This window comes from Phaenicophaeus curvirostris, chromosome 6 (assembly GCF_032191515.1).
Source record: "Phaenicophaeus curvirostris isolate KB17595 chromosome 6, BPBGC_Pcur_1.0, whole genome shotgun sequence".
NCBI lineage: Eukaryota > Metazoa > Chordata > Aves > Cuculiformes > Cuculidae > Phaenicophaeus > Phaenicophaeus curvirostris.
The window spans coordinates 58,157,691-58,181,279 of record NC_091397.1 but is presented as its reverse complement, the minus strand read 5'-3'; the positions used below and the strand labels follow the sequence as shown (position 1 = coordinate 58,181,279).

Here is a 23,589-nt window from a genome sequence, read left to right as displayed (position 1 = left end):
GAAATGATGAAGGGCATAAATATGACAGATTATACTTTAAGAAAAAAGTAATTAGTGATGGTTCATATCAGCATTTGGCTGTGAGATTATTAACTCTAGAGATGTGGACATAGTTGCTTTGGTTTGAAATATTTTTTCACCAACAGTTAGGAGGTTGTGGCATTTTACAAACAAATTCACGTGGACATTTTTCTCTTAGGGTAGAGAAAAGGAGGACAACTTATTCCTGTTTCCTTTTCAACAGAGGAGGAAAATAAAGAAGAATCTCTTCCCCAAAACAGTAAAATGTGTTAATGGCATGTATAGTTTTATCGGAATCATATAGTTCTTCAGCCTTACCTGGATACAAGTGAGAGAAATATTTTTATTGGGTAGGTTAAAAAAATATGTGTGGTAAAGGGACAGGTAGAATCCCCTAGAGGGAGCCAGAAGTCTTCCTTACAACTCAACTGCAACATTTTACTTGGCGTGGGAACTGTTCCCTAGCCCATATTAGATTTTTCCTTCTGTTAACTTTATTCCTACTTTTTTAATTTGAGGTTTAGACATACTGTCATCTGTACTGCTCAAAAATGTATTTCACAATGTATGTGTTGAACTTCACAGCTATGGACCGTAACGTTTCGAGGAGTGCGTGTAGGAGCAGTATGTGCTGGATGTTAAGAGGGGTGTGAGTGTGTCCTGCTGGGGTGGCACTTTGGAAGTGGGTGTGTGCATGTGTGTGCTGCTTTTGACTATGCCCAAGGTACAAAGAGATGTTTCCATCCAGATCACATCTGTTTTGGTTTTGAAAAACAGCATTAACAATTTCTTGATGCCTTACTTCTCTTTGAAAACTTACTTCTCTTTGAAACATTACAATTTATGACCAATTCACATTTTATGTTTAGTCTATCAAATAAGGAAAAATCCTTCTTTTTTTGCCTTTTTTTCCTCTCTCTTTCAGTAGAAGCAGAGGGTGAGAAAGGAGTTTCATCCTTCTACTCCTCTCCACCCTTCCCTTTCTGTTGTTAGCACCCTGATCCCTTTAACCTGTTCACACACCCTTTGCTTTTATCCCACAAGCAAATGTGTTGACAACCTCACTATATAATATATCTCCTTCTGGGAATGTCGCTCTATGCACTCAGCAAAATGTCTCCCAATACCTTAGCAAATCGGCAAAAAATTTTAAGAAATGCTTTATTTCTGTGGACCGAATACCCTGATGGTTATTGCATTTGTCACAGCATATTGGGTTTCTCCTGCAGCCCTACTGACCTTCATATGCTATTGTGTTGCAAACCAACTGTTTATGTAACCAAATCAGGAAAAGCACGCTTAATTAACAATAAATGATCCCATTTTTTTAAAAAAAAAACAAGTAACTAATTTTGTGCACCATCATTTAAGCTTACTTTTTAAAAACTCTACTGGTTTAGCATTTTGAGGCTTGGTTTGAAAACAAGGCATCATGTAGAACAATTTTTAATCGAAAGGCTATCACACTGCTTTCCGCAGGACACCGTGTTTACAAATGGACTTGGGTTCTTGTAACTCCTGAGGGCCACAGAAATGAGCTGGTTACGGAAGACTTTTCTCTGGAGAAAAATATATGTGCTATTTAGCCATAAATCATGACATACTCTCATTATACTGCAAAGAATTAAAGCTAATTAAATGATTTTTCCCCTCCTCTTGTGTGCTCCTGAGTCACGTTGTAAATACTGAATTCTGTTGTTGAGTGATGCAAAAGCTACCATCACAACCTTTTATTCCCTGGGTGCAAATCAACCCTTTGTAATGTAATTGAAGGAAATTGATGACATTATTTTCTGTATCATGGGTATTGAGAGCACGCAAGCAGGAGGGAGCGCAAAACCAGTCACTACTCTGAACTATATTATGGGAAGGCTCAGGTTGGAAAAGATTTAAGCATTTAGTTTATGAACTCCCTTGCACATTTTTTAGTGTTCTTCTAATTATCTTTATATGCTTTTAATATACATTTTTTCTGCCCTATGCAAAGTAAAATATCTATAATATAAAAGAAAAAATTATATTCTACTGATTACTTCTTGTGCTGTGATACAGTTAATGTTTAGAAATGAACTGCAGCAATACAAATGCAATTGTATTTATTGGAATTAGCTGAAAACTTTGTCATGTTTTTCAGCGAGAGAGCTATTTGCAGTAACTTGTGTAACTGAAGTTCTGCATAAATCTCTTAAAACATCTGATAATAGCTGTGGATAAATACTGGCTTGCTTTAGTGGCCAGGTGCTGCTCTTCAGCAAACAACATTAGAATGTTTGATGTGGATATCAGAGGGGAAATAGTCTAATTTGGAGTACAGAAATATGTTAATCTGCATTCCAAATATATAAATTATACTTTTAGCTTGAAAGTACCGTATAAATATATGTCTTGTGAAGGCAGATTAAAAACTACCAGATAAGGAAAAAAAACCCCACCAAACCAAATGACACAAAACCAAATGAGAACAAAATATGTTTCTTATAGCAGCATTTCTGGATTCCAGTACTAAACACCTACTCTTGACCTTGAATTGACCTTGAGGTTTATGAGCTAAAGGTAACAATTATGCAACACCTAAAATATGCAGACAGGACTTTACTGCCTGAAACAAACTTCTGTCCTGTGTTTTGTATGAATTAACACACTTCACTGTTGATGAAACTTAACTTTGTGCGGTTGGGAAACAGGGAGAAAGGAGTGTCGGTAGGTAGCGAGCAGAAATCTCAGAACAGAGTGGGGGGCGAGTGTAGCAGGGTGGCAGATTGCATCGTGTTAGGTCAGTTCTGCAGGAGAAATTACCAGCTCTTTCTTTGTTCCGTTTCTGAATAAAACAAGTTTGCCCAGTGAAATCTCTCCAGCCAGAGAATTAATGCTGAAAAAGCTCAGTAGCAATATAAACTTCCAAGGAGAGAGAAATGATCCTTTGTCATCTAAAGCACTCACTCAAAATAAAGTGGCCTTGTCAAAGACTTGTTTTTATTAATCTGTATCGTGCGTTACAGCCTCACAAGGTGTCATTGAGCTTTATCCTTCCAGCGTCGGTGCATTCATGAGGCAGTAAGGTGACTATATTGCTTTTGCTGTATATTACAGCTCTTTTTCCAAAGACAGAAATTAAATATGGGAAATAATGTATTTAGAATGTAATTAGGTCAGTAATCATTGGTATCTTTTATAATTTAAATTGATGTCTCAATTGCTCATCCTTCTGTAAACAAAAATCTTATCTGTCTGATTAAAAAGACAAAAATAAAAAAAAACCCACCCCAAATGTTTTGAGCTGTTCTTCTGTTCCACTGAATGATGCAATAAAGTATAAATTCCAGTGCATAATGACATTTTGGAAACAGATTCACTTAGACATACATATGGATTACAGTTTTAACAAATAGGTTTTTTTTAATTCATGCTTTCTAGCAACATGGAATCTGTCAATACAGGCAGTATGGGACACATATACGGCTCACGAAAATTGGAAATAAATGAAGCATCCTTTGGATCCTATTTTACTCTTTGAGTTGATCACAGCCACCTGCTTGTTCATGAGAGAAATGCCCAAGGCATGCTTTCAATTTTCCTGCTAACTTTTGTACTCTGTGTTCTGCATCAGGTACGTGGTAATATTTATATCGGCACATCTCACAGATGTGTTTAGGGAAGATGCTGATATTTGTAGAGTATTTTAAAGATAAAAAGGGATGTAACCTTAAGGTCTGCTCCTCTCAGGCAAAATTAAATTTACTATCTGCTGTGTCGTACCATCTCTGCAACAAGGACTGAGAAAACTAAGTAAATGCCAGGGCATTGCTTTGAACAGGAGCTGTTAGGCTGCTGTGTCTTTCCCAAACAGATGTTTTAGTTCCAGAGGAAACAGGCCAAATGCAAATACCCTAGCTTTGGAAACATTTAAATCTAAATGTTTAAATCCATGGACATATTTCCTTTATATTGTAACTACAACATCATCGTCATTAATGTATTAGCTAATGATAAAATGTTCTTTGGTTGCTTTTTTTTACAACATAGAGATAATGAATATTAATATCACATGAAAAGAGGGCATATTTTCCCTTGAGAACTAATTGTTATAGATGGTATGAACTCTCCTCATCATAATATACATCTTCGTTTAGAAGCTTTCCTACAAGCATCAGAAAACATTTACTTTCATACTTGTATTTAATGGAGAGAGTTCTAGTGGCTGAAAAATCCTGTAATGTGCAACCCTATCATTTTACATTTTCTCCAAAATTAGGTGTGATTTTTTTTTTTTTTCTGCCCAGCTGACTGACTTTCCTGGGAACTATGGGCAGTTTTTTTAGGCACAATAAAAATCGATCTCTTTAGATACGCTAGTGTGAAATACGGGTTGTCCTTCTTGCTGCCTTAAAAACTTTGCTACACTGCTGTTCTAGGCTTTGTGGACCTTAAGGTAAATTATGACATCTCAAGTATTATTCTTTTTCACTATTTCTATAAAAATAGTTAGTTATCTATGCATAAAAACTTGCCAGTGGGGGAAAAAAAGAGAAGCTTTTTCCCCTGAGGGTTGTGTTGCAGTCTATCCTAGTGACCTGAGAGACCATCCTTGACCTTTGCAGGTTAAAGAGACTCCTCATGGTACAATGGACATGCTTTAAATCAAGGCCTGTGTCCCAGTTTGCTGTAGTGGAGTACTTAGAAAATAAATTGTTTATTATTTAATATGCATCTACATGTTGTAATGATTCCCTGTGTGGTTTTTGTGATGTTCTGCCTGCTCTCTCGTTTGAAAGATTCTGTAGGAGACTTTCCTCCAGGGCTTTGGAAGATGCTTTCAGTGGAGCCAATAAAGAAACTTTTTACTGTAAAAAATCTTAACTAATCCAAATGAAAACTTCAGATGGAAAGTTTTCTGTAGTCTAGAGGAGAACTGACTACTGGAGCATTCAGGAGCCCATCTTTCCCTGACTCGCCTTTGGCCCTGGTTACATCTGGGGCTTACACACCAGAGTGTCCAGCTGTGCAGATGCTTGACTTGACAGTTTGTGGCTGAATTTCTTTTTTTTTTTTTCCCTCTTAAATGCATTTAATCCTTTGACAAAGTGAGAAATTTTTTGAAGTATGGCAAAAAATCTTTTTCCCCAAGGAGGAGGTCTGCAAGGCTTTTCCTGTTTGGAAAGGGAAAATAGTACCCCAGAACCCTTTTGGTAGGATTTAGAAAGGTTCGGAAGCCTTTGTCCTGCAACGTGTCACTCATGCTCTTTGAGGCACTCTCAGAAAAACATACATGAATGTATGTCCCTAAATCTTTAGGTCACTTACTATACTGGCTTACCTGAACACATCACACATTTTCTCAAAGTCAGGAGTGGGAAATGTAGGCGTGATGTCAGTATGCTGTAGTGACTTGAAAAATTGGCATATGACTTGTGGCTAATACTTTAAATTAGTACTGTCTATAGCAAAATAGAGATTGGGAATCAAGAGCTGTATAGTTCTCATGTGAATTTTCTGACCTAAAAGGTCAGAAAATCATTGTTGGTCGTGGGGGTGACTCACTCAGTTTGCTGAACATAATGATAATGAAACACAACCTGCTATTCCTTATGCAGAGCACGACCTCTTAGAGGAAGGTGCTGGGCAGTGGGATTTAAGATTGTGAAATACATACCATGGGCTGAAAGAGTCATCATCTTGCAATGCATCACTTCCGTAAGACAATCTTCTAGTGATGTACATTTTCTCTGGGTGGGAAAGGCAGGAAGGTGCATGTCAAGGTGCTACCAGGTAAGGATGCGTACATAGGTAAATAACATACAGTAGCTGTTGGGTTTCACTCTCATGCTCTTTGTTTCTCACAATAAATGCTTCATCTGCCAAGGAGCAATAATTTCAATGCTTTAAAATGGCATTTATGATGATGTATATATAAGGTGGGGTTTTTTTTTTGCTGTGTATGTCGACTTTTTTTCTCAGCTTCACATATGATATGGCCTTAGTTTGTACTGCATATTAATATCACCATATGAGAGAAATAAAACCCGGAGAAAGGATAAACGCCTTTTCCAAGACCACACAACAAGTCAGTAGCAGAACTGAAATCAAACCACAAGAATTCCTGGCTCCTTATTAGATTTTTAAGGCATTTTGGAGGGCCTCATCCAGATATGTAGAGAATAGTTTCTGTAAAAAAGTAAGTTTTAAACACGTTTGAGGGTTGATTTACACTAAGCTGTGTTCTATAGTATGATATAAACAGGTGTTTGATGGCACTGTCTACCTGCTGACGTTTTTCTGATTGATTTTTCCAGCCATTTGGTGGTACCACGCTTCTGGTAATAACAAAGAGCTAAGGTAAAGAGGTCAGCGGTAGCTACAGCAGATGGTTAAACCACATGTCTTGTCCTTAGTAGCATTCTCACAAGTTGGTCCTTAAAGGGAGAGACTGAAAGATTGGACAAAAAACCACCAACCAATCCCTCCGCAGTGCAAATAGGTGGTGTAGATAAGTTCTTTTGCAACTAAATTCAACTGATGGGCATTGCCTCTGAGGAGCAGAACTGAACACTGATGTTGCTGTGGGCACAGTTGCACACTGAGACAAAAGGTGAAAAAGAATGTGTTGAAAAGTTTGTATGAATTCCTATCTCCTTGTGTGGGAATAATAGGTTAGTGGACGAATGGAAGGAAATGCTCAGCATTATACGCTTTCAGAAAAATATTTGTATTGTCTTTAAAGGCCTGTTTATCTTTGACCTGAAACATTTTCATTGATTTACATCAGTACCAGGTCATATAAAAGTGGATGGCTGTCTCTCACGTTCACTCTAAAATGGTGTAAATGACAAACTAAGGAAAATAAGCCCTATTATGGCTTTCTTTTCACCATGTTCTTACAGCAGTGGTATATAATGCAGACCGCCCCTAATTAGAAGCAAATAAATACACATACAACTGAATTGATGGCATCGTTTAGAGTACCATGCGATGCGGAGAACAGATTGTTTGTAACCTAATGGAAGGTTTAACAAGCTGGCCTCTTCTTCGCTCTGCTGCACAAGCGACCTGGGAACTGGCCGGCTGTAACGACAGAACCTGGCACAGCTGAATGCTTGGCCAGGATCTTTGAATACTGAATTTATGCCTTACAGCTACAGTTTGGTGGGTTTTTTTGTTTGTTGGTTTATGGTTTTTTTGGGTTTTTTTTGTAAGAGAAGCAAATTTGAACTGCATCTTTATGCTCAAGTATGAGGTTCTTCCTGCAGACTTGGATTCCTTTGAACTAAGAACCTTCAAGAATAATACATGGATTTTAAGTAGTTGATACCTACTTGTTACTTTTTAGCTGTTTTGTTTGTTAATAGAGCAGAAGAAGCTACTAAAAGCGATACTACCCTGAAGATTTTTAGTTTTCTGTATTCCATATAGGCATTTTAATGTGCCATTTCCTTTGCTGTGTGGAGCGAGAGGATTTTTTCATCCGTGCCAGTCCTTTGCTAGGAAAACTCCTAGCCAATTTTGCTTTATTCTAGAAAGGCTGATTCCCTTCCGCAGCTGCTTTGGTCCAAGTGCAAATGCTAACTCAGCGCTGGCAGGCTTCTCTTAGCAGGAATGCATTCCTTCCTTTGCAGGATTCAACACCGGGAGAGCAGCTGGTGCTCCAGGCAAGTCCCAGAGGATCGATAGCTCTTCCAGTAGGATGCACTTTGATGGTGAGAAAGTAGTTTGCTTTGTTAAGCTCTCCAGATGATCAGGTTGTAGTCTGGACTGCACAGCCCACTGTTCACCATGCCAAATACCTGGTTTTCAAAACCCCAACTGACTGAACAGAAGGATTTTTCCTATTAAAGAAATGCTCAATGTTGTGAAAAAAGTTTGCTATGAGAAGTTATTTGGTATTGATATGCATATATCAGAGTTTTATCAATCTCTCTTCAGGAGTTACTGGTTGTTCTGGTGAGGAGTGGTGGTCCTTTACAATTTTCAGATTTCATGTTTTTTTCTTTTTTAGAACGCCAACAGGAAATACCATGAACTTAATCCTGGAGGTAAAGAATTGTATAGTCATTGAAATGACAGAGTTTCCTTTCATGAATTCGGTTTTTGTTTAATCTAATTTAGAAATGAAAGGAAATCATAGGAAATATAAGGAACTGTCATAGCTAAATTGCAAGTTGTTCCAGTTACTTCATCTTAGAAAGAGAAAATTCTGCATGTCCTTGACTTAATAGCAAAGTTTGAGTCTGAAATGTTTTTTCTGTCACTTCTTTTTTTAATTGGAATATCAAGTCAAGAGTCCTGTATGACTGGAACAAACTGTTTCAGTATAATCACATTGCAAGTTATATTTATCATCTTCTTTTGAGATTTTACAGCTACCAAAGTTTCCCTGCCTGGAATCCTTACATGTGCTCAGAAAATGTATGACAAAATTGAAGAGTTTAAATTTGTGTGGTTATTTATATATAAACCAAAAAAAAAAAAAATTCCCAACCTGCAATATGGCTGCAACTCTGGTCTTGAACTTCCTATGAAATGCTAAAAATAAAAATAATCCTGAGGGTAGGCATCAGGACCTAGATCTTCCTGTATCAGTCAGACAAAGCAGGGTATGTTTTTTGCTTGCTTTTTATCTTGTGCTACCCTGACTGTCCAAGGACCTGAATTCAGGTACCTTTTGGGGAGCAGGAGTTACACTTAGGACTTCCTCCAGATGGAGGTGAACTGAGTCTAGGATTCCGCTTCCTGCTAAACTGGGGGAATGTTGGCTAGGATCTTTAAGCAATACTACTTTTCTGGGACAGCTCGGCTTTAAAGAGAGCTGCTATGACTCTGTTCTGAGAGAAGCTTAATTTTGTTGGTAGGTGTTAGTTATGTTACAAAGCACAGTTACCATTAGAGTGATTGGGGTGCTGCTCTGCCTAGTTTCTAGGTTAGTCAGGAGTCAGGCTCTGCATAGCTTGGACCAAAGAATTTGTGGTGTACACAGAGACTGACTTTTGGGTACCTATAGCATCCTCAGAACCAAAGGAAAGCGCTTGGTGCATTTTGATGCTGCTTAGGATGTACGGGAGTCCAGAAAAATCTTCTTTGGAGATTTGGAGTTTGAAAAAATTCGGTTAATTATATGCTGATTTGGATCTGGTCCATGACATGACTGAATATTGGATTCCCCATGTTGTGCAGGATAATTACTTATGTGAGCATCTCCTGAAGCACTGTGTACTCCCTTAAGTAGCTGTTAGATCAACCTGGGCATGAGGAGCTGTGATTGCTGTCTCTTCATGACCTGATGTCCCTCACAACAATATCACCTACAGGAGCTGTGACTACTGAGGTCACAAATTGTGCTGTGACACTGAAGTGGCTTTTGAAACAGACTTGAGGATCTGTTATATAGTTACTGTAACTTCAATTAATGATAATATTTGGGACAGTTTTGTTCCATTCCTCATTTTCTGTGGTTTCATGGAGCTTAAGACCAGAAGGGCAAACCGATCGTCACATTCAGCTACAGGAATATGAGTCAATAAATGTTGCTCTAAAGCATTTTTTCCAGCATTCCTATAATTTTTGGCATAAATTGTGCACACATTACCTTTTATCATGAGCTAATGCCTGTTTTGCTCTAAAGAAATTATGTGACTGTGAAATAGAAACAGAAGTAGTCATTAGGTTGAGGGCAGGTGTTCTGTTTCATAGGATGATCTCTGTCAGTATACTATTGACCTTTTTAGAAGGAGAAGAACATGGAAAGTCAGTGAGTTATTCCATCTTATTCTACACACAGCAGTCCTGCAGCAATCTGTGCTCAGCAAACCTTGAACTAGGGTATTCTTAACTTTAGAAAGATATTTAGTTTTTTCTGAGCAGCCTTCACTGGATTTCCTAGTGAGCAATGCAAAACAGTTGTGCACAAATTCAAGTGATTTTAATTTTCCTTCATCCTGGTACTCCAGGAGAGCCAGTTTTGGCCAACTCTCTGTATGGATAATTTTCTTCCTGTAATCTCTCAGTAAGTCAGCATGCATCATGCCAGTTAGGACATGATAAGTCACTACTGGAAGAAAAACCTTGTTCAGGTTTTAATTCATGGCGCATCTCTGCATTGTGGTCTTCCATGTTACTATAACCCTGAACGGTGAAGGCAGGCTTGACTTCTTGCACACAAAGTTGCTTTGATCTTTCTTCCTGGAGCAAAGCACACACAGGCTTGCAATCTCAGTTTTTGCTACTGTAGGCTGGATAGAGCTCTCTCCCAAACCAAGCCGAGGATGTCTTGCAATCTGTTGATAAGCAAGAGCTGTGGGGCAGGCGGCTGCCTGCGCTGGGTGGGAGTACATTGCTTGATTTTCATTTTGCCCTTGCTGGTACTATACCTGAATGGTGCTTGGCACGTTTTACATGAAGGTTGTATTTGACACATAACATTATTCCTAATCAACTATTTGTCCTCTAGTAGGTGATGCTTTAAAACCCTTAATGAGATGTCAGGTTAATTGCAGCGGTTGGCAATGGTGTATGGGGGTACCAAAGCTGCTGCAGGTGTACTAAAAGAAAGGTCTTTTTCAGAGCTTCCCGTCATTTAAGCACCAGAGCTGTAATTACATAAACAGAACTGCTTCAGCCAGCCCAACGTGTCAGTATGGATTTTCCAGCTAATCTATCCATTCATCTTAATGGTGCAGAACTTGTGCTTCATGTCTTTCTCTGCCTTTGTTCCACTCCTTCATCTCTTGAAATGTCTGTCATGAAGAAAGTGTTTATCTTGAATTATGTGTTGAAGAAGGTTAGAGTGCACACTTCTGAAGCTTGGCATGAAATTTCCTAAACAAACCTCGCTGGTTACTTTGTGAAAATAACTGAGGTATGGATTTCAGATTAACATTGTGCATTAATGTTTTTGGAAGCACTTTAAAATGACGGCTGTGGTGTTGGTGAATAAAGGAATCCTGTTAAAGTACATGTGACATCTGCATTATTAAGAAATCAGCTTATTCACTGTAATGAATGTTATTATGATAAATGTAATCTTAATGCACAATGATTAACAGTTATTACAGCCTTTATATTAACTGAACCATTTAGTTGTATTACACTTTAACTTAATACAGCACAAGATTTAAACACTTTTCTACTTGGATGTTTTTGTCTTGGGCTAATGCTGGTATTGTGTTGCTGTACAAACACTCGAGAGACGTAGGTACGTGGGGAAGTAAAGAGTGCAATGTGAAGGCTCAGGGACCCGCCGGAGCTTGAGGCACAAAAAGGATTATGCTAGGAACTGCAGAGAGTCTCTGAGTCACAAGCAGCTCACTGCTGTGGAATGAAATGATTTCACTTCAACCTCTCTGCTTCTCTTTTTCCAATGGCTATCTTTAATTTATACTGTGATCTTTACCTTACCCTTTAGTAAGACATGGTCTCTGATGGATTTCTTCAAGTTACACATACTATTCCAATTCTATTCGTGTAGCCAGTTGTACCTATTCTTATGTGAAGCTTGTTTTTCTGAATGTAATTTTTTTAAATCAATATTAGCAATAGTTCTGTATCTTTATATATATATATTTTTGTTAAGGTGCCTGGAAAGTAAACAAACAATTTGGGGCTCTCAAGGTTTGTCTTCCTTAACTTCACATGTAGGAACGAATAAAAGAGAACAGGTTTATTAAATGCATCTGATTACTTTGATTTCTTGGCAGTGAAGACGCTGCTTCTCCACTTCACTTAAGATCTTTGCTGTTGAATTTCCAGAAATTTCTGGAGTTATATACTAAATCTTAAGAAGATAAAGACTTCTACATGAATCAGTTGAACTTCCTATGCTCAAAGCTGAAAGTGTGTCTATTCGCCATTCTCGCTGAAGCCTAAAATGTGTTCTGTCATCCAATTAGCATTCCTCTACATCTTTTCCCCCCACTTCTTTTTTTTTGTATTTCAGAAGCAGCACATCAATGTTTTTCCTGTGGATTTCTGAGTGGCTGATTTCAATGCTGAGGTGAATTTAGAAATGTAGGTAGTACTCAGTAATGCAGTTAGACATGGTGAAATTAATTTCTATTATTAAAACAATACTTCTGGTATACTTCAGTTATACTACAGTTATATAATACTTCAGTTAAAATATAGTTGGGGATTTGTGGTTTCAAATAAAATACTTGCAGGTAAGCCCACTGGAATTGTTGGCTTGTATTTGCAGTCAGGATTGGCTTTTTTTAGGGTTCAATATTGAATTGAGCAGAGTGTATGGGTACAGCACCTCCTCTAAAAGTAATGTTAAAGCCTTACTAATCCTCATTAAAAGTAAGTGTAAACCAGAAGATTCAAGTAAGAGATCTGTGAGCATTGTCCTCGTTCTTTTTCATCTTGATATTTATTCAAAATGTGGAGTGGAACCAGCTATTTTATATCATTTTCCTCTTTATATATAACTACGATGCATAAACAGCAATGAAGACTCCTTTTTGTCAAGGGAACAGGATTAAGGAAGAGAAGAGTAAAATGGTTGTTTGTAATAGGGATTAGTTAATATAATACCCACCAGCAGCATTGCCAATAGCAGGATCTACTTAGAAGCGGTAATGATGAACCAGTTTGGGAATTTCAGGTGTATACAAATGTTAATTGGTGACTTCTGCTTTAGGAATATAGAAGGGGAGGAACAGATGATATATATGATGCTAAGGCGCCAATACTTGTTGAGAGACCTTGTAACAAGATTGAATTTCTCACCCAAATTTGTAGATCTTTGTTATATGCTATGTGATTATTTTTATTTTTTTTGCTACTTCTTTGTGGAAATCAGTGCATTGTATAATTTCTTAGGAAAGAAACTGCTGTTACAGTATTTGAAATCCAGTTTTGTGTTGCACTAGAACTCTCATATGTGAAAAGTAAGAGAACTAGGGTGCCATGTATGACATTTCAGTAATCTTGGTCACTGACATAAAATTAGCTCTGAAAGGGATGTACTTGGTACCGCTCCTAAACTTTGAACTGTTGAAGTAAACCTCTTTTATTGATCGTTAACGTTCCTCAGCTGTTCCTTGAAATTCCAGTTACCTCTGAGTGAGAATGTTAGGAAATACGTTATTCCTATTTTAGGACAGTGGAACTTGCAAATAAACTTCTAAAATTGTGTCTTTGCAGGACATTGAACATTTGTCCAGTGGCTGGTTCGTATTTAGTGTTTGGAAGTCAGGGATGACAAATAAAACTGTATGGTTAAAGATGGTTTATTTTCTATGTGTTTAATATATAGAAGTAACTAGCAGGTGACTAGTAAGAAAGACTTTTCTTATGTCCCTCATGTTAAGTTGATTTACTATTATAAAAGCAAACACAGATTTCCTCCCTTGTAGACTGGGTGCTTGAGACTGCATACAGGGTTTTGTACAGCATTCCTGAAATGCCTGAATAAGCGTGTGGACTCTCTTATATAAATAATAGTGCACATACAGTAATATATGTGTAAGAATATTATTTTTTTTTGTTTAATTCTGCATGCATTTTGTGAAAAAGAAATGCAACGTAATGCAAACAGCAGGTGGAGAACTTTGCTTTTTGGTGAAAGATTTTACGAGCACGATACATAAAAGAGTGTCTAAATCAGAATAGGAAAAATAATGTTGACACTTTCTCATCATAACGGAATTTGCTATAAGATAAAGTAAATTTTATCTGTCTACAAATATATGATCAAATAACTATTTGTAGATACGTATAATATTTTCCTTATAGTCTTAACAGCTGTTGAATTTATAAAGGTTCTCAGAGTGATTAGAAATGTTTGTTTGAGGCACTGCATTTGCCAATATAGGGTCATTAGTCCATGTGCAGTAGGTTATTGTTCAGGGTCTTTTGTGCCTGGAAAAGGTGAACTGTAACATCTATGGGTGATTCACTTACATCAATGAGGAAAAGGTTGTTTCTTAACTGCGCGTCAAATAAGAGATTTGTAGATGGTGTCATTTTAGCCACATAGTGTCAATCAAAAATGTCATGTGAGTTGAATGAGGAATCTAAGTTAACGCTTACAGGAAGTTTCTAACATGCAGCTCCATGAATATTCTGCAATAAGGTGCTATTCAGACAAAAAGGAAAAAAAGTAGTAAAAATAGGATCTATTCAGCTGTTCATTCTCTCTGAGACCACAACATTGTACACCGGGTTTGTGTTCTCGCTGTGAGGTGCTTGTGAAAGCAGCAGTGCCTGGCACATAGGTGGGAATCCTGGAGTTTCTTCCTTTAGGGTCGTAATTATTCATCAGTCTATGTTGCATAGAAATGGCATGGAATCATAGAATAACCATGTTGGAAGAGCATGTGGTGGTAAATGTGAATACAGAATCTGCACACAATATAAATTAGAGTTGTTTTGGTGCACAGGTTTCAGATACGGGGATACTTCTTAAAAGGGGGGGAAGCAACAAATTATACATTTTTTTTTCCCTTCTATATAGCTATTAAAAGCTTTAAATTGCTCCATTTCACAATTGAGTATTTTATATACTCGCCAAGTATTAGGGAAACCAACAAAACATTTTACAAGGCTTTAAGTGGTATTAGAGGTATTATCTTTTGTACTTATATAAGGTATAAGTACCTTAGTTCAAAGGGAGGGCTTAGAGAGCGTCATAAACATAATTCTAAATGAACTAAAATAGATTTCTGACTCATAAGTATATCACAACTTCTAGGCTCAGCATCGTCAATCGCCTTAAGTATTCAAAATATATATTTACATGCTGCCTTGAGAATTTTGGGAGTCTCACATTTTCAGATGTGATATTAATTTTCTAGGCCTGCTGCTGTTATGCTACAGTATTAATATATCCTTTAGAGTCAGGGAATGTAACTATATGTGGGTGGATAGGGGGAATAGTTGGTGGAAAGCAGAAGAAAACATTTTGATTAAACTTCTGAGTGTTTGGGTTTTTTTTTTTGTTGATTTGTGGTTTTATTTTTATTTTTTTTAGAAAGGAAAGCAAATGGCAGTTGGAAGCTGCTCAGAATGTTGAAAACTGTTTCAGAACTGAAAATCAGTGCACACAACTCACAGATTAAATGCTTTCAAAGTATGAGATGCCTTGTGGGTAAGCTGGCTAGATATGTGTGCACAAGACAGGTAGATTTATCTACGTACTGTGTAACGTGCATAAGCCAACGCAGACGTTTGGAGATGTCGATGTGATGGATCACATAGCCTGGTGATAAATGAGTTCATTCTCTGTGTGTAGCTGAATGCAAACAATGTGTGTGTTGTGTGTCCAAAAAAACGTTGTAAGTTGCCCTTGAGACTTACTGAAAGTTAAATGGTTTTCACAAAGGTATGAATATAAGTGGGAATAGCAGCTTTCTGATATATCTAAGTGGATTTTGCCGAGAAGGTGGAGCTAGGCTTTTTATGGAGGTTCCCAGCAAAATAACAAGAAACAGTTATCATAAATTGGAAAAAGAAGGAAAAAAAAATCCATGTAAGAATAATTAAGCAACCAGATTACTTGTGGAGGTTGTGGAGCAACCCTACTCTCCTCACCCCCCACCCCTTCGAGGTTTTCAGTGCCTGATGGGATAAAGCCCTAAACAATGTGATCCAATTTCAGTGTTGATCTGGCAGAGCGGGAGGTTGGACTGGAGATGTCCCAAGGTCCCTTTGAAACCTGAGTGCTTCTGTGAGTCTGCGATGCTTGCAGTGAACTCAAACGAGTTCTGCCCCAAAACATATGCCATTTCCTGCTGCAGAAGCTGATGACTGTCCTTCCGACACAGCTGTAGTAAAATTTACCTCTCATTTTATAAAATAAAACAGAAATCCTGTCTCTTGTAGGCTGAAGCATGACATGACAGTTAAATACAATATTTTTTCAATTATTTGTAAGATGCGCTCTGTTGAGGTGTTGTCTGTTGCATAAGGTTCTTTGTCATCACAAAACTCTGAGCATGAGTCTCGGCACTTGTATTAAAATTTTCCTACTATCACTGGAAAACTTAATCTAGTTCACAGAGCCTTTGAATCCTAAACAGCTTAACTTTTTGCTTCTCTTGATCCTCTTTGAATTGGCTGGTAGGGGGAGCTATTGGTTGGAGTTCAGTCCATCCGGTTAATATTGTTTTCCTTTTTTTGCTTGAGCAAAAAGACCATTTTTTTCCAGTTACTGTGTTCAGAAAGTATTTATTTGGATACAGAAAAGGAGAAACCAGGAAGCATGAACAAGAATCTCTGATGCTGAGCTCCAAACTGCAACAACTTAAGCCTTGGGAAGAAGTAATTAGTAGCATGTATTTACCTAATGCTGCCACAGATTTTTTAAAGGCTTGAGTGCTGTATTTGTAAATGGGATGTAGCCTTGAAGTGATACTTTGATAAATTTCATTGCTCAGATCATAAAAGCAGCAGGGTTCATTTGTATTTAGGATTGTTCTCTGTTCCAGTACTTGCAAAGTGTTTGATTTGGCTGCAATATGCCTCCCAGCTCCCACCCTGTTTCAGATTGTGCTTTTTTTCTTTTCCTTTTCCATGCTGGATGGTGTGTCTGAAGCAGTCCTTCACTTTCCATGCTGGGATAAGAGCAGAATGACAGAGTTGTCTCTTCCCTAGGGGCTGGTGTGGAAAGGAGTCAGAAATGTCTTTCGAAGAGTCTTTCAAAGTTGGGAGTAATTGATGCTTTTTGAATTCCCCAGACTGTGGTCTGTTGCTTACCAGTAGACATGTTATGTGGTTTTGTTCCCATCTGCTTGTTCCTGGCAATTTCTAGGAGTTCATAGGATCCTCACTGCCAAGAAGTGTCTGACGTCTTTTATGAAGACCTGGAAACCAGGAGGAGAGGGCCAAGTAATGTCAATATTCAGAACTTGTGATATAAAACTCTAATTCAGCTCCTGTTTTGATGCTCTAAGGCAGGTCTGGAAGAAGCCCAGGAGCAGTACCTGAGGAAGGCATCCAAACATGTGTGATATGCCTCACCAGGCTTATGATGTGAAGTGTAAAGCGGGAACAACTGATTTTCAGCAGTTTTGTTGAAGATAGCTTAGCTTATTCACATGCAAACTGCTCATGCCATAGTAGAACCTTCGACCTTTTTTTCAGAGTGCAGATACTTCTCAATGTACTGTGTCTTCTTTATGGCAAGGATCCAAACAACATCCACAGTTAGACACTCGAAGTGTAGGCACTTGAGTTCAGATAGTGTATGTAGGTTAAAAGAAAAAAGAGGAAAAAAAAAGGACAAAAAAGGAGACATTTCTCTTAGGTTTCTTTTCCATACATTGAGGTGATCTGCCCACTCGTGCGTTTGTTTCCCAGCCAGACACAGAAATTACATGCAATAAGATCCAAGGGTGAAATCTTCTCACCAGGATTGCAGTCTGACCCCTGCAGAGGGAGCTAGGAGAGAGGAGTTCTCGCACTCTCTCCCCCACCACCTTGGGCTACTGGAAAGACTTGGTCTGTGTACAGATGAACCTCTTCTGTTCCGATTTCCTCAGTTAGAAATGTTGACTCTTTGCTCGCAGATAATCTTTTGATCCTTCTTTGTCTGGCCCACAAACTTGTAAATCATGTCATTCATGTCCTCATGGTTGCCAACTGTATTAATGTTTAAAAATAAAGCAAGCCAGTATATTTTCTTATAGCAGACATCCTGGAGCCGTCTGTTTTGGATGTTATAGGCATCATGCTATACAAGAGCCAACAGAAAATTCCTGAGCATAAAGTGATGGAAACATATTTATATATAAGATATCCAGTTTAGGAAAAAAAAAAAGAAAAGAAGAAGAAAAAAAGGGGTTTGCAAATCAGGAAACATTTTTGGGGCAACAGATTGTCAAATAGATGGCCCTCATTCAACAAAAACTGCAATGACTCATAATCGTATCAGTATAACATTTCTCCCTCCCACTGGGCTGTTTTGGCTTTTCCAACTGACTAATAAGAGTAGCTGACAGTCGTCTTTATTTCTGATCTACTGGAAATGTACTCAAAGATTTCCAAAAGCATTTTTAATACAGGCATAGTATTATTGAAGAGCTCATGGGATCCAGGTGCTATTTGCTAAATGATTTCTTTTCCTGCACTGTTTAAAAAAACCCATCTAACAATCTGAAATTAATTTCAGTCACTTAAAAGGATTTGACGGGCACTTTGACGGTGAGACTCAGCTAATTAGTGGTGGTTTATTTTCCAGGGACTGTTTATTTTCAATTTGGTAACAGGTAGATATATTAAAAAAAAATTGTAATCTTGATAACGTTTCTCTTTGCATACCTGAATAGACACAAATGGTTTTAGATGTGCAATTCTTGAGTGAACTGGCCACAACGTTTGTTATTGTGCTGATGTACTCTTCCCGTTGTTTACAATTCCATAATTACATTTTGCTTTCAGAAGCTCGTATACTTCCCTTGCTTGTAACATGCTTTAAACTGTGCCAGGGACAAAGATTCTTGTTTTTCTTTAGCATTATTTGAACTATAAAGCATGGAAAATTATCACTTGCTTTATTCCAGCTGTAATGCTGGGGAAAACTATAGGTGCTTTATTAAATGATAATTACATGTGAGCATTCCAAAAGCTGAAGCCCAAACTCAAGCAACAGCAGAAAGAGCAATAGGAAGGCACCACTGGAAACTTCTGGGAGCTTAGAACAGCAGAAATGCTTGAGGAAGGGGAAAGAGAGCTGGAGAGCCCACATCTCTGACTAAGCTCAATAGCTCAGTATATCAGAGGTCTACCTCTTCTCAGAGAGGACCGCTTGAACTTCCCTCATTTCTAGGATGGGAACAGAGAGCCATAATAGGCTTTCTGATGATCGTCCCTTCTAATTCAGCAATTCACAGCTGTGGTGCATCCCCTCAGCCCTGTCAAAGGAACAGATTTTGGTTGCAGGCCAGTTTTCTATTCACCAGCAGCACTCCTTCTTGGGAGTGCAGTGAATGGCTGAGTAATAGTTCTTTGTTCACCTGTGGTGGTATTTAATTAATAAATAAACAGGATTTTTTTTCCTTTTCTTTCTTTAAACATATTTTTACACACTTTTTTTTGCTGCTTTAGAATTTTGTTGTTTGCATTGTGACCTCATGCATGCAAATACAGGATGTGCATGTTTTTAGAATGTTGCAGAACCTTATATATGTTTATATATTAGACTGGTCTCAAAATGCGTAAATACACACTCAGATTGCCAGAAGAATTTGCTCTGTTCAGAGCACAGACGTATGCAAATAGCTGTTATGATATGGTACTTTCACTTGCATAAATATCTATCAGTAGACTCCTAATTAACAAGCTAAACTCTTCAGGGTGTGCCAGCAGTTCCTGCACAAGTCAATAACTGCAGAGCAAACTTACTAAATGTGCATTTCATTTAACCAGTATGTCATATGTGTGCAATTGAGAATTACAGGCGAGAGGAATATCCCTGTGAAAATTTGTTTCAGCAAGCTGGGGTTTGAAGGACAGCTAGTTAGTTGAATCAGTCATGAGTTCATCAGATCAAACCGATACTTGTAGGATGTTTTGATTCAAAGAGCACATAGTCATGTCTAACAGAGGCTGGGAAAAAAAAAGCAAGACAACTACGTTTACTGAAAACTTTACACCTAGTTAAAAGATGCTTTTTCTGAAGTAGCATCTCCCTGTCTGTGACACTGTGATGTGATGATTGGTTGAAGAGAATTGAAAAGGGAAGTTTATTGAGTGTGATATTCTAATTAAAACAGCAGCATAGTCTAGTCCACTTCTGTTTCCAGTTTCTTTCCTTGGCATCAGTTGAAAACTTGGTCTGGCCCTTGGTATAAATATCCCTGTGCTCACTGTAGGTTATTTAGATACTTACTACTACGTTAGACAAGTCGTCTCATCTCAGCGTTTCTTTATTTATGTTACAGAGCTAATATGATGCTTCTCCACTTCACTGACTTTCACATCTGCTTTATGTCCACCCAACAGAGCCCTGAGTTGGTCTATTTCCCTGCTCTGTTTTACAAAGAGCCTCGCTTGGTGGTGTTCCTATCTCAGGTGGTGCCATTGCCGTAATAAGTCAGTCCAACAACAAATAATCATATTTTAAACCCACAATCCCTTTATTACTAAAGAATTTTACACTGTATCTGTGCACCCTGTAGTGAAAAAAGGTCCTGTCTGCAATATTTCAACCGACTCATATATTTTTCATCAAAATTTATGTTGATAACAGAAACACTGATGTAGTCTGAGACCCTTCTGCTGTGAATTCATTTAGTTCACTAGTATTTCAATGTACGTTTTGCAGAAGTTTTATATTCTTTAGAAGTGGAGGTTTTAAATTAAATATGAAAATACAGTAAGTTCAACATATTATATTCAGGTGTTTTGTTTGGGGGTTTTTGTGTTTTGTTTTTTTTTTTACTGCCTGTGTAGTTTCTGCTTCCAGTGTGTCAGTCTTTTCTGTGACTGTAAGTACTTTATATGCATTGCTGGGGGGCTGGATGCTTTGATGGTGTTGACAAAGCCTTGAGTGATGGAGCAGCATCTCATCTGGTTCAGTAACTGAGACCTGAGCATGATAACGTGATGGAGAGGGCAGATTCATTGATGCTGGCAACTTGTGGAGTGGGGAACTGTGTCTGCCCCAGTGGATCCTGAAGGCACATACTGGCAGGATACATGCTCATGACCATGCTGGGGAATTTCCAGCAAGCTTAGAATAGGTGGGGCAAGTCAACACATTTTTCGTTGAGCACTGTATGGACTGATGTGTCAAGTAAAGAATCCTGCCCACCAGCAGGACTTTCCCCAGAGGAGACTAACAAACTGCATAAACAAAGGCATGATCTCAAGTATAGCAGATAGATTAGCTTTGTCCTCCAATGGAGAAGGAGGACATATGCTTTTCCTAAGCTGTTTGTTATCCAGGTGACTCCTGGTCAACCCCAGGAATCTGCTGGACCAAGCTGGAGACTTTGTGTAGATTCAGGATTCTTTGCTGGTCCAGAAGAACCATGTTATCAGGACTTTGAAGGTGTCCTAAAGACTCTTTCTCCTTCTGCCATCAAGGGCAATTTGGGTCTTCCTGAGGTTGAAACAGGGAGTAGTGTTCCACCTGCTCCCTGCATTGGTGCTTGTGGCATGGTGGGGTGAACAGTTCCACTGAAACAGTTGTATATGCTTTGTTTTAACAAATTCTCTTCTCTGGTATTACTTACTGTGTACTCGTTCATTCAGTAACACCCTAGTGATGGCAGGTTGCATTTTTACCAGTGTAAACCTTAGAATCACAGAATTATATTTAATAGTGCAGACTTCTGAAAGGTGTGTGATTGAGAATCTGTGTATTTTAAAAGCTAAAAAAACTACTGTGAGGAGTGATATATATGAAGAAATTATTAATTCTGTCAATTTGTTTGGAAGAGAGTCATCCTGCCCTCTGTTGACTCAGAAGTACACTGCAAACTCAGAAATTCATACCAGTTAACCACCTGAATTAATCTTGCTTGCCAATATAAGTTCCCTCCTCCAACTTTCTGCTGCTGAGAGCATTGTGCAGATGTTCTTAAATGCTAATAATAAAAGAGACAAAAAAATATGCTTGATTTCTTCTCGCCTAGGTGGTGATCAATTTGAATAGCAAATCGCTATTGTGTGCCTAGTTCCTAACTAAATTTTAAGTGCTTCTCATTCTCATCCATAATACAAGCTTGTTTCTTGAAGAGCATTGTTTAGTTTTTTATTTCTCATGTAGTGCAGTACCTCAGTCAGCAGAGAGTTAATTTTAGTGTTATTATGAATTAATACTTTGAAACAAATGGTTTGAAGTCTTCTCGAATTTTAAGAATTTGCACTTTTTTTTAAAAAAAATATTTTTTACACAGTGGGCATTCCACACAACATTTGTGTCATACATATATCCTAGTACATCTAAACAGACAGTCCCCGTCACTGATATGCATAGTTACAGCCAAAACACTTCCAAATTTGATCCTGATATTACTAAGCAGTATCACTCTCTCTTATAAAAATATTTTGTTGCTACCAACTGACATGCTCCTTATGCTCCACAATTCCCTCGTGTTTTTCTAGACTTGCTGATAAGCTGGACAGTATTGAAAGATTTAAGGACATATATATAAAGATACAATATTACTCTATGTTAATATACTTTAATCTTTGAACATATACATGTAAATTTTTTATACGAATGATGAACCACAGAATAACTGAGCTGATGCAAACCAATATACAGTATGAGGAAGTGCTTACACTTTATTTTTACTTCTTACATGTGTTTCTCTAAAGCTCAGGTTATCCCCTTGACTGTTGGAAGACAATCTGTTAATTGAAACCTAGGCTACTTTTTTTCTTTCTCAGGACTAGATTTAGACTAGATATCAAAAACTAAATAAACAACAGGCTGCTTGCCCATTAAAAAGGAGTGTGTCAGGTTTCTCTGTATTTAAGTCTTCTAAATACTCACCACTTAACTGTTCACGAGGGGCCATGTAAACTTTAAGGACTTCCATTGTGTCACCTTTTGGCTGAGAGTGATGGGGAAGTGCTGTGGTGTTGCCAAGTGGGAAGGATTTGCTCCCTAAAATACAGCTGCAAGTAAATCATCATCGTATGCTATATGGCACCAGCACTGTGTGCGATACCTACAATTAAAAATGCTAAGGGAAATCTTTTTCCTACACTGACACCTCAGATAATATAAAACCCATGACAGATGTGCTGAGTGGTAAAATGCAGGTTTTTAGTGGGATAAGCTGTCTGTCCACAATTTGTCTGTATTACAAAGTTTACTTTAGTAAAGGCATTGCAAAAATTGGTGTATAGGAGATGTGTGTGAGCCCTATGCATTACAGCTTTGCACTGCTCCGTTCCCTGAATGTTGGAGACAGGCAGGACTTGCCTGCTGTCTGTAGCAGCTGCTCTGGGTTGTCTGGATCAAAGCTGACACTAGAGCTTTACAGGTAGGAAATCCTGTACAAGGTGGGCTTGTAAATGTGCTGGGACTGCTTGGGAAGAGCTGAGAGCAGGGGAGGTTAACAGACCCCTCTATGCACAAGGAGAAACTGAGTGAGTCGGACGTAACAAGATGAGGACACTAGGACAGGAAGGAAATCCACCACAACTTTCCACTGCAGGTGAAGTGCAGAGTAGCTGGGCTTGGATTGCTCTAAGTGTTGTGCAATGCAAACTACTGCTTAAGGACAATGGTAATGTGGCTCCTCTTTACTTTCAGTCTTCTAGCACTGCACTTCTGCTTTGGTGGATCAGGAACCTGCTGCATGTCTCGCCAGGCTTTGCAAAAACTCAAAATCCAATATGTGGCTGCAGCATGAAAACCTGTAAGGAAACAGCAAGAGCCTGGAAAGAAATGCCTTAATATCTGCGTTGCTATTCCGTGCAGAGAGTAAAATGTGAGTGAAGACTACATAATGATCAAAGAGGAGGCAGTGAAAGGTGTGATAGAGGAATGACTGCTGGGAGCAAATGTGTCATTCAGTTCCGTAGAAAAAAACAGCACATGGAGATGTGGTTAAAGATTCAGTTTGAGCAGCTGTGCACAAGGGTGTTAAAATTAAAGTTGCTCTGTCAAGATTTATCAGA

At 38.3% G+C, this 23,589-nt stretch overlaps 1 protein-coding gene across 4 annotated transcripts in view; it reads left to right on the top strand.

The window, feature by feature from the left end:
* Positions 1 to 23,589, top strand: part of HDAC9 (histone deacetylase 9) — a 420,133-nt gene that overhangs the window by 88,333 nt on the left and 308,211 nt on the right. Inside the window, exon 1 of one of the 4 annotated variants that reach the window (XM_069860321.1) lies at positions 7,694 to 7,712. The exons of the other annotated variants lie outside the window; for them this stretch is intronic. Coding sequence (XP_069716422.1) covers positions 7,700 to 7,712 — 13 coding nt within the window. The 5' untranslated portion in view covers positions 7,694 to 7,699. Of the gene's footprint in view, positions 1 to 7,693; positions 7,713 to 23,589 lie in introns of those variants that run through there. 4 annotated transcript variants of the gene reach the window in all.